This window comes from Chiloscyllium plagiosum, unplaced genomic scaffold, assembly GCF_037043375.1.
Source record: "Chiloscyllium plagiosum isolate Xiang-an unplaced genomic scaffold, Cpla_swu_hap1 HiC_scaffold_14, whole genome shotgun sequence".
In the NCBI taxonomy this organism is placed as follows: domain Eukaryota; kingdom Metazoa; phylum Chordata; class Chondrichthyes; order Orectolobiformes; family Hemiscylliidae; genus Chiloscyllium; species Chiloscyllium plagiosum.
In genome coordinates, this window is record NW_028270152.1 from 33,784,161 (window position 1) to 33,801,380 (window position 17,220).

At 40.8% G+C, this 17,220-nt stretch overlaps 1 protein-coding gene across 2 annotated transcripts in view; it reads right to left on the minus strand.

Moving 5' to 3' along the window:
• The window catches only part of fam120a (family with sequence similarity 120 member A), a 139,998-nt gene that overhangs the window by 106,860 nt on the left and 15,918 nt on the right, over positions 1–17,220 (minus strand). For both annotated transcript variants that reach the window (XM_043708020.2, XM_043708019.2), the window contains exon 2: positions 4,506–4,752. In XM_043708020.2, the coding sequence (XP_043563955.1) occupies positions 4,506–4,752 (247 nt within the window). The remainder of the gene's footprint in view (positions 1–4,505; positions 4,753–17,220) is intronic.

The window sequence follows — 17,220 nt, forward strand, 5'->3', positions numbered from 1 at the left end:
GGCAACAGGAGAAATTAATTCCTGAAGAACCTTCGCTCAAAACAGTCACATTTGGAGTTGAGGTAAGCATTTCTAGCATCAGGCGTTTATTTTGGAAGCTTGACTCGTTTGATCCTGCTATCGAAGATTGGGGCCAGTATGTGGAAAGAATACAATATTTTGTCTGGGCAAATGACATGGGGCAGATGAAAAAAACAAGCAATCCCTGTGACTGCTTGCAGACCCGCAGCATTTTCAGGTATAAAGGGCTTACCTTTCCCAGAGGCACTAGACACTAAAACCTTCCAAGAGTTGACGGATTTGGTTAAGGAATATTATGACACCAAACCTCCTCTAGTTCTGATTTGCTATTTTATTCGACTGTTCAAGGACTGAGAGAATCCATACTTGGATTCTGGATGAGGTTAAAACAAATTGCAGAGGCATGTGATTTTGGGTTAACCCTGAATAAGATTCTGAAAAACAGTCCCATATGTGGGATTAATGATGTAACCATGCTAAAGTGCAAGTGAACTTCAAGCAGGCACTACAACTGGCTTTGTCATTAGAAAAGGCTGCAAGTGTATGAGGTTGCCTTCTTGAGATTCTGAGACACTTGATGCAACTGCAATACACCAACTTCTGTGAGCAGCCATGATTTATTTAAGTAAGTACAAGCTTTTGGAGGATCACTTACACTTGGCGGTGCTTTCAGAGCGTGTCAAGTGAGGCTCCCTGAACAAGGGAACCGTCCTCCCTTCACACAGGGTTTTACATCACAGTCAATCATGCACTCAAGACATAATCACCTGCCATTCCCCCAGAGTCATATGCCACCCAAAAACAATGTAAAGTGATTAGGTTATTCCTTAAAACAATGTAAAGCGATTAGGTTATTCCTTAAAACAGTGTATGATTAGGTTATTCCTTCAAGGAACAGCACTGATCCATGCATTTGCAGAGGCCTGAGCTCCCTATCCACTGTACACAACAGAACTGATGACCTTGCTAGACTGGATTTTGTTTTCAGGTTGGACTTTACTGGAGGAGATTTTGAATAACTGGCTCGTTTCCACTCAACTTGGAGGGGGTGGAGTGGTCACTAAGAACTGTGGATTTAACAACTTCACTGGTGAACACTGTTCTTTTCCTACGTGGGAGGATCCTGGGGATCCTATCTACTGCATGGACTAGTAATTCTTGTTGTTATAATAACTGCATGTTGCGTCAATAACTTGCTGAAATTCTGGCTGTCAGATGAATAAGCTCGTAGCGCCTTTTTCAGCCCCATGTAGCTAGTTATCATGGAATGATAAAAGGCAGTAATGAGATGTTAAAGGGTTAATTTGTTCTGCTTACATGCAAGAAATTGGATGTCCCGGGGAGTGTTTTTCTGTCTTGCAGGCAGGATGTGACAATCTAATCATATCCTGTAACTGCGGTAGTTTAACGAATAAACTAATCACACATTGTCTCTGGAAATTATCTAATGACTTCACATTGTTTTTGCGTGGCATGTGACTATAGGGAAGTGGCAGGGATTGCATCTTGCGTGCATGACTGATGGTGATATCAAATCCTATGAAGGGAGGACAGTTCCCTTGTTCAGGGAACCTCGCTTGACACGCTCAGCAAGCATCGCGAAGTGTGTTAAGTGATCCTCCAAAAGCTTGTATTTGCTTAAATAAATCGTGGCTGTTCACAGAACTTGGCATATTGCAGTTGCATTAAGCATGTAAGAAACTCAAGAAGGGAACCTAAGAAGTGGAGCATGGGAGTTACAGGGGAATTGCATATCCTCACCAACCCAGCTAACCTGGGGGGAGCACCACAGTATATACTGAGCAGAGGGACCCAAGGTCAGCAGAACCCCACAACAAAGCCGAGTCGCATCCAAGTGAATAAAAGCCCTTCAGGATTTGGGCTGGCTAGCCACTGTAGTTGCTGCCAGTATGCGGACTCAAGACAGCAAAGGAATCCTACAAGGCCTGACCTGAGTACGAAAACTTGTAGGCTGGTATCCAGGGGAGTGCACGACCTGGAAAGTAGGCCCCCCCCAAACATGTGGGTTGGAACAATTAAATTGCTTAGCGACATCCAAATCAAGACTAATTACAGTTAATGTTTGGTTAAATAGTGGCCAAGCTCCCATGGAGGTCAATACCACCGCAGCTGTATTTGTGGTTGCAGAACGTGTCTTTTACAAGATTCGCTCTGGACTCCAACCCTTAAGTTTGTGCAAGACCTCAGTCAGATTGAGAATGCACACTGGAGAACTGTTGCTAATTAAGGGGATGACTTCTCTGTTGGTGCAGTTACCTTTGATGGTAGTAAGAGACTCAGGCCATTGCAACCAGGATCAAAATTTTTCTGGACCCAGCAAGACAACATTACCATAGAGGACGAGCATAGGGAGCAAGAGTGATTGTCCCATGTAAAGATCACTGCCAGATACTGGCTGAACACTACAAAGGTCATCCAGGGATTTCCAAAATGAAGACACGAGCAAGAAGCTACGTCTGGTCGCCAGGGTTGGTGGGGCAATGCCCAAATTGCCAACAAGGACATATATTGCCACTGGTGGCATCCCCACATTCATGGGAATGGTTGGGTAAACCCTGGACTCGTTTACATGTTGACTATGTTTGTCCTTTCAATGGGTTTGATGTTCCTGGTCATTTTGGATGCCCATTCAAAGTGGTTGGACATGCACAAAGTTTGTTTGGCAAACTCAGGAATGACCATTTGAGAAGCTGCAAGATCATTCGCGACACATGGACTCACTGAAGTACTGGTCACAGACAATGGGATGTCATTTACCAGCAGGAAATTTGAGTATTTCGTAAAGGTGAATGGCATTCAGCACATAAGGACACCTCCATACCATTCGCCATCCAATGATCTGGTGGAATGAGCAGCCAAATATTGAAGGCATGCTTAAAGAAACAACCTGCTGCATCAATATGAAACTGTCCCAGTTCCCTGATCAATTATAGGACCACCTCTCACACAACAGAGAGACAGAGGGAGCAAGAGAGACCACACACGAGAGAGAGAGAGAGAGAGAGAGAGAGAGAGAGAGAGAGAGAGAGAGAGAGAGACGGAGAGAGAGAGAGAGAGAGCTGGCACCTTTCAAGCAGACCAGGAGCAAAACATACCAAACCTCACAGAACAGCCTGAAAGCCTTTCAGAAACCATAAGTTCTCCCCCTTCATTGGGTGTCAAAGAAATCTCAGAGTTCAACATGGATGTGGCAACGAGATTGTTACCATTGGAAGAAGAGGAAGAATTCTCCCGAGATCCTCTGGATGCAGCAGAACCCCACCTGGAGCAAAAACATCACCGGAAAGGCTAAAAAGGAAAGACCAATCCTACATCCTCCAACTGGGGAGGGGAGGAAATGTAGTGACTGGAACCAGGTGAACCTCATTGACTACTAGATCCTTGACTGGGGTTGTAAACCTGGGCCAATCATGAACCCCTATATAAACAGGGGATTTGGAATCTCCCCAGTTCAGGGGCTGACTCTGAGCTGACTGGCCACAGCTGGTGTCCTGTACACAAGTAAATAAAGGGTGACTTTGAGAAAGTATTTTAAGGTATAAGCAGGTAGGGAAAGAGTTAAATATTGAGTTTTGTAAAACAAGAGGTTCAGCTGAGCATGAATCAGATCAGATAAGAACTTGCAGTTAACAATGGGTGCTGCAGGCAAGGGCAATGGATTAAACAATGTGGAAAAGCATTCTATATAGAGCCATTTAACAGTATGGGAAGCATTCAGAATGTAAGGTCAGTTGAACAAGGCAAAACATTCATTATGTGAAGCCAGTTAAGGTTAAGAACATTCACTGTGTAACAGCAGATGGCTTAATCTTTACTATTGATGCTCGCTGATTGTAATGGTCACCCAATCGATATGTATGTTGCCTTATCTGGATGCTCCTCCCTATAAAATGACTATATAATTCATTAAAAATCTGCTATTCCAGAGAAGACCATGAACTCATGCCTCTGTGCACACGGACGATTGTTCTCTCTCTCTCCAGGGCCCGGAATAAAGATGAAGGAGGCAAAGCCACACAGTGTCTCGGAGTGTTTTGCTTTGATTGGGGGGGGGAGAATGGGGCGACAACTTGATAATGGGGTACCAACCTTTGTGCAGTTATTTCAGTAAAGATAGTAAGTTTTCATTCCACTGGGTTGGTCTCAAGCCTTAGTTGCAGTAGTGCTAACCAAAAATGTTACTAAATAAACAAAATGGATAAACAGCAAACGGTAATCAACGCAAGAGTGGAGGAAAACAATGATGTTAAGGAAAAATAAATGCCCCACTAAGAGAAAGACAATTAGTCTTCAAATGTTTTAAAAAAATCACAAGATATTTAAACTATCACTACAATGCTATGAATTCAACAATTTCGACATAATGATTTTCAATGGATGCCTAAAACAACATGCAAGAAACACTTTCTCCACCACAATTAACATGCTCTCAGTCATGCATTTACAGGAAAAAATCCACCTACCTAAGAGTGCAGCAAAGATAACAAAGCGACTAGGATTCAGATCCAGTTGCTTGGCAACCTCATGCATCAGGTATTGGTTGGTAGTGAGGCTTTTGCCATTCCGGCTCAGTTTAAGGGCATGGGCACTGAAATAGTACTGGATGTTACATAATGCATAATCCGAGTCATAAGCAAGCAGGCCATGGAAACCATTCTCTCTGCAGAAGGCAATCACTTCCTGATGGTGATCTTCAATGCTTTGTGCAACCTGCAAAATATCACATATATTACATAAATGTCATCTGGAATTAACTCCACAGCTAGCAAATTACTGTGACGAAGTCACAAAGTGGTCAAATGATTCTGAAACGAACTATGAAATCGTAAATATTTCTCGATTATAACTAGTCAGTCTGAGATTCAAGGCATATTAATTGAATTTTGGTTTAATTACATTTTCTAATATTTCATAGTCAGAGGAACTGCGATTATCCAAATATCAGATTATCCGAAGGAGATCCCGAGGTCCTGATGAAAACATTACGTCACAGAACTGTTTCAACTCTGATCGCGTCTTTTGTTCATGTTTGTTAAAAATGAACTCGGCTCACCACCTCCAAATTACAGACCTCCCGCCCTCTCTCTCTCTCTTCCCGCACACTTTCTCTGGCGTTCCACACAGGCATGTCCCCTGAATCCCTCCCTTCCAGATAATCTCTCAAACATTGTCAAAATGTTGCAGTAAAAAGTTGTGTGTGTGTGTGGACGTGTGTGCGCGTTTGCGTGCGCGTGTGTATGCGTGCGCGTGTGTATGCGTGCGTGGTTGCGCTATTTGGAGACTTACCCGAGAAAGGCAGACAAGGGGTGGGGGTGTGGGGTGCAGGGTTGGGGATAGACGGAATTGGGGGACTGGGTGGAAGGCGAAGGGATTGGGGGCAGGCGGGGCAGATGGGGTTTGGCGGATGGGCCGGGGGGGGCAGGGTGGGAGCGGATGGGGGTTGGTGTGGTCAGGGGGGCGGGGCTCGTGCGCAATGTGCTGCTGTCTCGTGTCCCAAACAGGGAGCAGACTTCACAGAAAACTCCAAGCCTCAGAGGAAATCAATTAACTGAATAATCAATTATCCGAACGAAATAGTGCCCGCCCATCTCGTTCGGATAATCGAGGTTCCTCTGTATTTTATTACGGTAGGAATCTATAAAATACTTTAAAACACTGGAATAAGCCAAGCCCTAATGCAAAACCTGGACAATTGATCAAGGAACATTCGTACCATACAAATGCCAGGCAATGACAAACCCCAATCACAGATAATCCAACCACCACCTCTTGACATTCAATGGCATCACCATAATTGAATCCCCTCCCTCACTATCAACATACTTGGGATTATGATTGATCAGAAACTCAAACGGACTTGCCACATAAATACAGTGGCTACAAGAGTATGTCTGACACTGGGAATCTTGCAGCGAGTAACTCACCTCCTGATTTCCCAACACTTGCCCACCACCTATTTGGCACAAGTCAAAGGTGAGATGAAATACTTCCATTGCTTGGATGAATGCAGCTCCAACAACATTCAAGAGGTTTGACACCTTGCAGGAGAAAGCAGACTACCTGACTGCCACAACCTTTCAGTTCCTCCTCCACCTGTCTGTCGCAACAATTTACACCATCAATAAAATGCATTGCAACTTTTAGCAAGGCTCCTCAGGTAGTAGCTTCCAAATCCACAACCACTAACACCGAGACGAACAAGGGAAACAGATATATAGGAACACCACCATCTGCAAGTTCTCCTCCAAGCTACTCATCAACCTGATTTAATTGCTGAAACTCACCACACCACATGGCATTTATGAGTATACCTACAGTACATAGGATGCAGTGGTTCACGAAGACAGCACAACATGACCTTCTCAAGGGCAACTAAGGATGGGGAACAAATGCGGGCCCAGCTAGCAATGCCCACATTCCACGAATGAATGTTTTAAAAACTTGTATGCAAAACTGTTTCTAGCCATAAAACAGTACTAATACTAAAATGCTCAAGAACTTTTTCCCTTTGTTGTAGCATTCAGCACTACAATAAATTTCACTACTTAATTTATTCAGAACCCCAGGATCTTTACAGATTGGTTGTTCAACTCTTACTAAAATATACTACTTTCACACAAATAATATAAACATTCATTTGAATTTCCTATTCTGTCTTCTACATGGCTCTGATTGGTAAACCAGAAAAAAAAAACAGAAATTGCTGGAAAAATTCAAGCACCATCTGCAGATAGAAATCACAGATAATGTTTCAGGTTTGAGTAATCCTTCCTCAGAATGGTCTGAGGTCAGGGTTCTGACGAAGTGTCACTTGACCCAAAATGTTAACTGATTTCTCTCTGCAGATGCTGCCTGACCCACTGAGCTTTTTCAGCAATTTCTCTTTTTGTTTGGGAAATTTAATCCTGCAACTTTAACATGTCCTTCTGTATTACACACCAATATCTAAGTTTCTCCCAAAACATCTTTCTTTTTGGGAAATGTGGGGTAGGAGAGGTTTGGTGGAGCTGAGAAAGAGAAAAAGAAAAAATAGAGAATATGATACTGATACTTGGAGACATTAAGCTGACTGCAAACAACTTAAGTACTTTAGAGAACTGCAGGAAGGTGGGGATATTTAAAAACTTCAAGCCATGCCTATTAAGTCTCTGCACAAACATAACAGCTTTGTGAAATAAGATTTAAATTTAAATAGTTCATTTCAAGATTTCAGGACATTCCAAAGCAAAGCTTAATAAAGCACTTTGGAGGTATAGTCAATATTATCATGTTGGAAACAAGCAGGCATGACATCTGCATTTAATAAAGCCTCACAAAGGGCAATTAAGACCAGATAATATGTATTAGTGATGCTGGTTAAAATATAATAAATGCTAGCCAGGAAACGAGGAGGAAATACCTTCCTACCACAGAATCGTTAATTTCCAGTTCAGAAGTCTAATATAGTTACGGTTTAATATCTCTTCCTTTAGCACTGATAGTGCAGTAGACCTTCAATATTACGGTGGTGTCAACATCAAAATTCTGCTCACATTTCTTGTTTGGGACATGAACACATCATCTTCTGACTTATAGGTAACAGTGAAATCACAGTTATGACAGGGGTTACATATCGTATGCATGATGTCCAATGTTTAAATTAATTCTGTCAGTGGATCTAGGTCTACATGGCTGAATTAGTGTAATAAATTACACTAAATCACTTGCATCTTGGCTATGTTCAATTGGCATCTCATCTCTCACCACATTTCTGGCATTCCTTAGGTCACTTTTTCTTTGGCATTGCAGTTTCCGGTGTACAAACTGACAATGCCAATATGGTATCTGAGATGTTAATGAAAATATCTCTATAATCAGTGAGATGTAGAGACTGAAACAGAAACGTAAAGACAGACAAGGAGAATGAATTAAAGTCAAATCAGGTGCAGAAGAAGAAATGAAGAGGAAAAGAAAGAATTGTTTGTGAGAAAGTAAAGAAAGGAAAGAAAGGGTGAAAGTGAAATAATTTAATATTTCATTTTTTTTAACAATGTCTAACAATTCAGTATGAGGAATTATATTAACAAGTTTAAATTGTGATTAAGATTGATTGGCATCACATTAACATTTACTGTTTTATTAGAATGGTATTTACACTCTTGAATGTAAGTCTTCATCTCAGTTCGAAAGAGTCATCCCTTCACACTGAGGCTGTGTCCATGGGTGGTGGTCTCTTCTACTAGTAGAAATATCCTGTTCACATCCACTCTATCCAGGTCTCTCAGTATTCTGCAAGTTTCAATCAAATCCACCCCACCCCCCCACCATCCTTCTAAACTCCATAAAGTACAGACCCAGAGCCCTCAATACGGGGTAGACCATTTAGGACAGAGATGAGGAGAAACTTCTTCACCCAGAGAGTGGTGGCTGTGTAGAATGCTCCGCCCCAGAGGGCAGTGGAGGCCCACTCTCTGGATTCATTTAAGAAAGAGTTGGATAGAGCTCTCAAAGATAGTGGAATCAAGGGTTATGGAGATAAGGCAGGAACAGGATACTGATTAGGAATGATCAGCCATGATCATATTGAATGGCGGTGCAGGCTCGAAGGGCTGAATGGCCTACTCCTGCATCTATTGTCTATTGTTCCTCATTTGACGAGCCCTTTATCCCAGGGTCATTCTTGTAAACCTCTTCTGGACCCCCCCTCCAAATGTCAGCACATCCTTCCCTTCGAAAAGAGTCCAAAACTGCTCTCAATATCCCGAATGTGGTCTGACCAGAGCTTTATACAGCATCAGCAGTACATTCCAGCTAATATTGTTGAAATGCCCAAATGTTTTCTGCTTTCTGATTCTCTCCTTTCTTGAAAAGGTGTGTTACACTTGCATTTTCCAAGACAAGGGGACCCTTCCAGAATTGCAGGAATTTTAGACGGTTACATTCAATGTATCTACTACACCCACAGCCACTTTTCTCAAGCCCTAGGATGGAGGTCATCTGTCCAGGTGACTTTTCAACCTTTAGTCCAATAAATGTGCCTAGTATATGCTGGGCAATTATGTTATTAAGTTTTCCCTCCTCCCCAACCCTTTTGACCCTTGACTTTGTACTATAGTTTAAGTGTCTTTGGAGTTTTCTCACCACGACGATAGATGCAGGTTATTTTTTCAAAGCCTCTCCAGTTCCAACAATTTCTTAATCTCATTATCAAAGTACCAATACTTATTTTAGCTAGTCTCTTTGTATTTAATTGTAGAAGATCTTATTAGTTTTTATATTTGTTGAGAGTTAACTGTCGATGTTTTAAAAAAACTGGTCTTTGCTAATTACTAACATTTCCTCGATTTTCTGACCTACAACTAATTTTCACAACATTGTGTGCCTTTTCCTTAGTTGATTATGGATGGTTAACTTTTGTTGAGTCTTTACTTCTACAGTGGAATACAGTAATCTATTAAAAATGACTATCTGCTTAAACATGTGCCACCGCTCTTTACTATCTTTTCAGACCTTTGCAATCCCTTCATTTGAAACACTAGATTCAAATATAAGTTTCTCACCTTCAAATTGGATGTGAAATTCTGAGCATATTACCATTACCAATCGCCAGGAAGATTCTTTGCGACTAAGTTAATTGATCGTTGACTGTGTATAGGGTATAAGCAGGCAAGGAAACAGTTAAGTTCTGAGTTTTGTGAAACAAGAGGTTCAGCTGAGCATGACTCAGATCAGATAAGAACATACAATTAACAATGGGGTGCTGCAGGCAAGGGTAATGGGTTAACAACGTGGAAAAGCAGTCATTATGTACAGCAATTTAAGAAGTTGAGGTTGCATTCAGTTTGTGAGATCTTTTTAACAAGGTGAAAAGTATTCATTATGTGAAGTCAGTTATTCATTGTGTAACAGTAGATGGCTTAATCTTTACTATTGATGCTCGCTGATTGTAACGGTCACTCAGTTAATATGTACATTGCCTTATCTGGATGCTTCTCCCTGTAAGATGACTATACATGTTCATTGAGAAATTGCTGTTCCAGAGAAGACTGTGAACTCTTGCCTCTGTGCACATGGGCGATCGTTCCCTCTCCCTCCAGGGCCCGGAATAAAGTTGAAGGAGGTAAAACTATACTGAGTCTCTGAGCGATTTGCTTCGACTGAGGGAGTGGGGAAATGGGATGACATATCTTTCTAACACAAACATACTGAAAAACAGCTCTTAACTCTGGTCACCATGTGACCATATCTCTGCAGTGATTAACAGATAATGTAGTCTGTCAACAACACTGTGCATTGTACTGCTTCCATTAGAATGAACCGTATGCTTCACAGATGAAACCTCCATTTGCTGAGCACTACTTTAAATCTGTTATGCCTCACTACCAAAGACAGTATAACAAAACTGTTGAATAAAAAAATTATACCTATCTGCTTCTCAATTCAGTTAGTTACTTTTCCACCAGAGATGTCATGAAATCCCTAAACTCAAAAGGTCCACTCTGCTTCAGAGGCTTCAGCACAAGTGCCACTGCCCTCTTAAAGCTGCAGCTCAAACCCCATTGCCCTCCCCAGAGATTTCAGATCAAACTCCACTGTCCCCCAAACAGGCTACAGCTCAAATCCCAAAGTTCCCCTGAGGCTGCAACTCAACCCTCACTGAGCCCCAGTATCTGCAGCTCAAACCCCATAGGCTTGGTACAGCAGACTGAAGAATAACGATTATTCTTACCAGGTGACTTCAGATCGAAATCTTGTTGATAAAACATTGATTTTTACCATATTTTATTGTCTGCAGCTCTATTCAATGCTAATTCTGTTTGCCACTTTCATAGTCGTATTTATCCTCAAAGTGCTTTGCATCCAGTCAATTTTTGCCATCGTTCTTTATGTTTCACATTTCTAGTCTCTCTTATCAATTTTATCTTGGATTGTCACATTGTAACAACAAAGTTATATTTGGTTATTTTTCATTTTGTGAGCTTGGTATTTATTTATCTCACATGGTTTGCAATATGCAGATCACTTGTCCTCAACTTTCATCTCATTCAGTATTAACACTCAAGTCGTGTAACTAAAACATAATCCCATCCCTAACAGTTGAAGATACTGAATTATCACAGAAAAGCCCATTTAATCTTTCTAAGACTGTTTGGTTGATCTGTACCTCAACTCTATTTTTCCTGTTTTTGGTCCACAATCCTTTAGTATTCTTACCTAAAAATTAAAACCACCTCAATTTAAAAAATATCCATTGATCTAAGGATGGCACAGTGGCCCAGTGGTTAGCACGGCTGCCTCACAGTGCCAGGAACCCAGGTTTGACTCCAGCCTCGGGCGACTGTGTGGAGTTTGCACATTCTCCCTGTGTCTGCGTGGGTTTCCTCCGGGTGCTCCGGTTTCCTCCCACAATCCAAAGATGTGCTGGTTAGGTGCATTGGCCATGCTAAATTGCCCATATTGTTCAGAGATGTATTGGTTAGGTGCATAGGTCAGGGGTAAATACAGGGTAGGGGAATAGGCCTGAGTGAGTTACTCTTCGGAGAGTCGCTGTGGACTTGTCAGGCTGAATGGCCTGTTTCCACATTGTTGGGATTCTAATACTTCTAAAAAAAAATCTTGCATTCGGATCAGAGTTCCAATGCCTTCTACCATTAATTAAAATGCTGATTCCTGCTTTGACGCTGAACAAGCATTGCAGCCCCTTAATCTCCATCTACTCTATCAAATTATTTTTTCACTCAGTTTCTCTATCTAACCAATCAGCTTTTAAAATAATTTTTAAAAACAATTAGATTACCCTTCTATTTTCTAACCTGAAGAGAATTCAACCCACGTTTGCACATTTCCTCACAATTTAATCCTTCCTCCATGGAATTTTTTTTTAACAATTCCATTTCATTGCTGCAAGTAACACCTCTCTTGTAAATTGGATTTGCACAAATAAAACATGGCATTCTGCAACCTAATTATGAAATTAATCATAAGTTACATGCTCATTGTCGCACTGGTATCACCATTCTTACCTTTTTAAATAAATCTTTGCCTCACACCAATGGGAACTGTAGTCAAATAACACTATATATATATAAATTATATATATTTAGATTAGATTACTTACAGCGTGGAAACAGGCCCTTCGGCCCAACAAGTCCACACCGACCCGCCGAAGCACAACCCACCCAGACCCATTCCCCTACATTTACCCCTGCACCTAACACTACTGGCAATTTAGCATGGCCAATTCACCTAACCTGCACATTTTTGGACTGTGGGAGGAAACGAGTCTCCAATCTCTTTGGCACATTCACTGTGCTGGAGTACAAGTTGTAGACAACCTATGACACTTAAAAGGAGGACAGAAAAGTCTGAACAGATTGATCCAGACCTCAGTCTGTTATTCAGAGACTTAGGATCAGAAGAGCACTGGTGTTAGACAGTGCACAGAGTAGGAACATGGGAACTGTAGGAGGTGACAGCCCATTGAACTTGCCCTACCATTCAATAATATCATGGCCAATCATCTACTTCACTGCCACTTTCCTGCAATATCATATCCTTTGATGTCATCAGGCTACAAAAATGTATTGACTTCTGTCTTGAACATGTATAATTGGAAGTTCCTCAGCCCTTTGGGAGAGGATTCAGAAGATTCACCAACGTCAAATAAATTCCTCTTCATCTCAGTATCTAATGGTTCACCCTTTACCCTGAGATGATCCTCTGGTTTTAGACTCAACAGTTTAACATCTAAGAGTCTAACAACTGTCAACATCTCATTCCCACCCTGTAAGGACTTTAAGTTTCAGTGAGTTCACCTTGCCAGCAACGCTCAAGTCCCACTAATGAACAAAACAAAATAATTCCTTATTAAGGGTGCTACTCCATCTTCTTTGCCCGTCCTTCCTAAATGCCACATCTCTCAGTAATGGCAATTAATCACTCATTTGCCCCAAACTGTGTATTCAAATCATCACGTTATTTTCACATGCTGAGTGCCTTTATACTGTTTTAGAAGATTATTCTCAATTCTGATCTTAACTGATGCTGACTTAACCATCTACAGAGGAACCTCGATTATTTGAATATCGGATTATCTGAAGAGGATCTCAAGGTCCCGATACAAACATTACGTCAAAGAGCTGTTTCAATCCTGATCACGTCTTTTGTTTACAGGTATAATGATTAAAAATGAACTTGGCTCACTGAAACGCTGCCGAGAACAGTCTTGAACAGTCTAGCGTGTGCGCTATTTGGAGACTTATACCACAAAGGCAGCATGAGTCTTACTGTTAGTGTACAGTCTGGCTGCCCCGGAGATTTTGGGGGTGGGGGGGGGGTGGGGATGGACAGAGGTGCAGGGTTGGGAGCAGAGTTCACAGAAAACTCTGAGCCCCAGAGGAAATCAATTAACTGAATAATCGATTATCCGAATGAAATAGTGCCTGCCATCTTGTTCGGATAATCAAGATTCCTCTGCCTTTTCCTACATCCTTTTCCCATTTCTCAGGATGGCAACCTGTGACAAGTGGTGTTCTGCAAGTGTCAGTGATGGAACCACAACTTTTCACTTTATACACTGTCAAGCTAGATGAAGGAACTGACAGCATTCTGGCAGACAATGGTAGAGGAACAAGTAACATTGAGGAGGTGGGAAGGGTGCAGAAGGATTTGGGTAAGTCAGAAGTGGGCAAAGAAGATTCAGATGTGGAGTACAATGTGGGAAAGTGTGAGGTCATGCACTTTGGTAGGAAGGACAGAGGCATGGACTACTGACCCCGGAGTGTGTTCAGAGAAGTTTCACAAGAATGGTCTCAGGAATGAAAAGTTTAACATGTAAGAAACATTTGAGGTCTCTGGATCTATACTCAACGGAGTTCAGAAGGATGAGGGGGGTCTAATTGAAACAAAATACTGAATGGCCTGGACAGATACAATGTTGGAAAGATGTTTCCGTTGGTAGGACAGGCTAGGACCCAAGGGCACATATTTTAGACTGAGATAGATAGGTTCTTGAGTATCAGTTACAGGGAGAAAGTGGGAGAAGAGGGTTGAGAAACCGATCAGCAATGGTTGAATGGCAGAGAAGACTCAGTGGTCAGAATAGCCCTAATTTCTGCTCCCATGTCTTATGGTCTTTTGCCTCCTTGAATCTGAGCTTTATCTTGGGTTGTTAACACCCTGCCTTTAACCTTCAATAACAATGGCGGATTCCCCCAATGACTATGTTTGTCCAAGTTTTCCCAAGATGAAGTGTGTCCATTGCACACAGATCCCACCTCTCTCAGCACCAGTCAGAGGTACAGGTTGGGATGAAAGTGCATTAGGTTACATGGATGCATAGTTGGGTTGGGATTGAGGGTGGAATCAGTTGCAGAATTATTTCGCTATCAGACCACATTTTATACTGCCATTTATGTCCACGGCATATACACAGAGAACTCCCATGTATCTGGCACAAGTTTCACATGGATTATGGCAGTGGGCCCTGGAATGTAGGACATCAGCCCAACAGAAATTTAAAATTCCCAGCCAATTATGTTGACACAGTCCTGCTGTGCATCTCCCAACAATACGGACATAGGAAGATTTGGGCAATATGATCTATGACCAACAGGGAGCAGGCCATAGTAGATTTAGAAGTGAGAAGTATTCAAGATTTCGTTAACAGGCAAAGAGCCATGAACATCTATCAATGTGAACAAAGTGCATTTTAAACAAAGCAATGCAAAATAGCTAAGAGTCGAAGTTTAAATAAAGCTGACTTCATTAATCACAAGAAAGAGACTGCCAGCTGCACAAATCACCAAGAGTTTATACCCCTATTGATCAAGAGGTCTACTTGCAATAATAGACAGCAATGGATGACTGAGGAGATAAGAGCAACAAAAAATTTAAAGAAAGGCTTTCAAAAAGGGAGTAAGGAAAGTCACTTGCAAGAGATATCAAAATGTTCTGAAAGAATATCTTACAATAATTTTGTTAGGATGAGGATGCTCCTTAGAAGTTGACACAGTGTTATTGTCATAAGGAATAGTAAATGGCAATTACTGTATGCCAAACAATTAATAGAAGAGAAAGTTAGTATTTCAGACATTCTGAAGAAACTAACATTGAATCAGGCAGACACTCACAAAGTTAACATAAGAACAATCAGAAAAACAATTTTAATAAAGAGTGAGAAATCCCCAGGACTTAAATGGTGGGGAGAACACTGCAGTTACCCCCCAAGTGTAATCCTCTTAATTTAAGAACTGTTCTTTCAGACAGGAAAACTGCACATATTATTCCATTATTTAAGAAAGACAAGTGAAAGAAACCAGGGAATTATATACCAGTTAGCTTAACATCTGCTGTTAGAAAATTAATAGAGCCAATAATTAAGGATAAAGTGATTGAAAACCTTGAACATTTTCATCTTATCAGAGTCAGCATGGATTTATAAAGGGTAAATTATACCTGGCAAGTCTCAATTAATTGTTTAAAAAACGACTAGAGGATTGGACGAGGTGGGGAGGATTTAGGGATGTTATTTATGTGGAATTCCAGAATACATCTGATGAAGTCCTTCCTAAGTAGCTATTAGCAGAAATTGAAGCTAACAGAATTGAATACAAATGATTAATCTGGTTAGGAAATTGGCTGAATCATGGGCAGTGCATGTTTCCTAATAACCTGCAAGGATCAGCATTGGGGTCTAAACTATTTGCCATTAAGAAAGCATTTAGATGATGAGAAAGAATGTCACAAACCAACGTGTCGGTTTAAGCATAAAATTGCAAAGATATATTCAAAAATTAAGTGATAAGACAAAAATGTGGCAAAGGGATCCCAATGTTGGAAAAGAGATTTTCTTTTTCAACTTGAACAATATACTGCTTAAATGATGCAAAATTAATATCAGTGACAGACCAGAGAGAATTGGAAATCCAGGTGCATATATTAAAAAAATCATGAACAGGTTCAGAAGCAGTAACAAAAGGCTAGTCTCTAAATCGACAAGACTAGAATTCAAGAAGGTACAAGTCATGCGGTAGTGAGACAAAGTCTTGGTTAGACAGCAGCTGATGTCTATTAAACTGTTTGAGGGCAGAGAGGTCTTGAAGGGAGTGAAGCATAAAGTCATCAGAATGATACCTGAACACACAGCACTAAATTACAAGAAGCGAATACACAAAGTGGGTTTGCATTCCTCAAACTTAGGTAGTTGAGAGATGATTAAGTCAACTTTTGAGTGGAACAGAGACTATAGTTAGAGAGAAACAATTTCCAGTGGTTAGTGAATCTCAGACTACGACACTGCCTAAGTATTTGAGCCAGGCCTTTAAGGACCAAACATAGGAAATCCTTATTTATTACAAGGATACTAAAAGTTTGGAAAAGTCTTCTGCATATGCCAATTGACAGTAGATCAACTGTACTTCTGAATGCTGAGATTGACTGTTAATCAAAAATATTAAGGGAATCAAAGCAAGTTCACATGATCTTAGTGAATGGCAGATGAACCTTGAAAGGTGAAGTGGGCTACTCTTGTTTCCATGACTCCTCTAAAAATTCAGATCAGCACAATCTCTCTGTTTAAAAATTTGGAGAACAAATCTTGATGACATCCACGAAACATAAATTTGGGACATTATTCTCCACATTTTCTTTTTGACATTTATAAGAAAAAAACCATAAGTTTACTTAAGATGTTTCTGAAGATCAGAGAAGTGTGATACCTTTAAAGGAAAAAAGATTTATTAGCACTACTTCTGTTTGAACCAATCCCTCACTAGATTCAACAGCAAGAATTTCTGGTTGAAAGCCAGAATTTAATACACAGTAACTGACTTACATGGACATATCTACTCCAGAATTACAATTAAGTATAGATTTTGTGAAACTAACCTTCATACATTGGAAAAGATCTACTCCGCTTCTAAGTATTAAATTACACATAACCATAACATTTCAAACTACAAGTTAACTTACATGCACAAATGTTTACAAATATCTTCTATACTGAGTAGCTGCAATCTCCTCTCAGGTTCAACGTTCGATCAACATTTAATTCTATCATGGCTGATTTTCAGCTGTAATTCCAATTTCCCATCTGCTTCCCTCATCTCTTGATTGACTGAGAGATTGTAAATCTCTCTCATATCTAACAACATCTAACAATGTGAAAAAGGACGCGAAGCGAAAGCATAGAATTAAAGA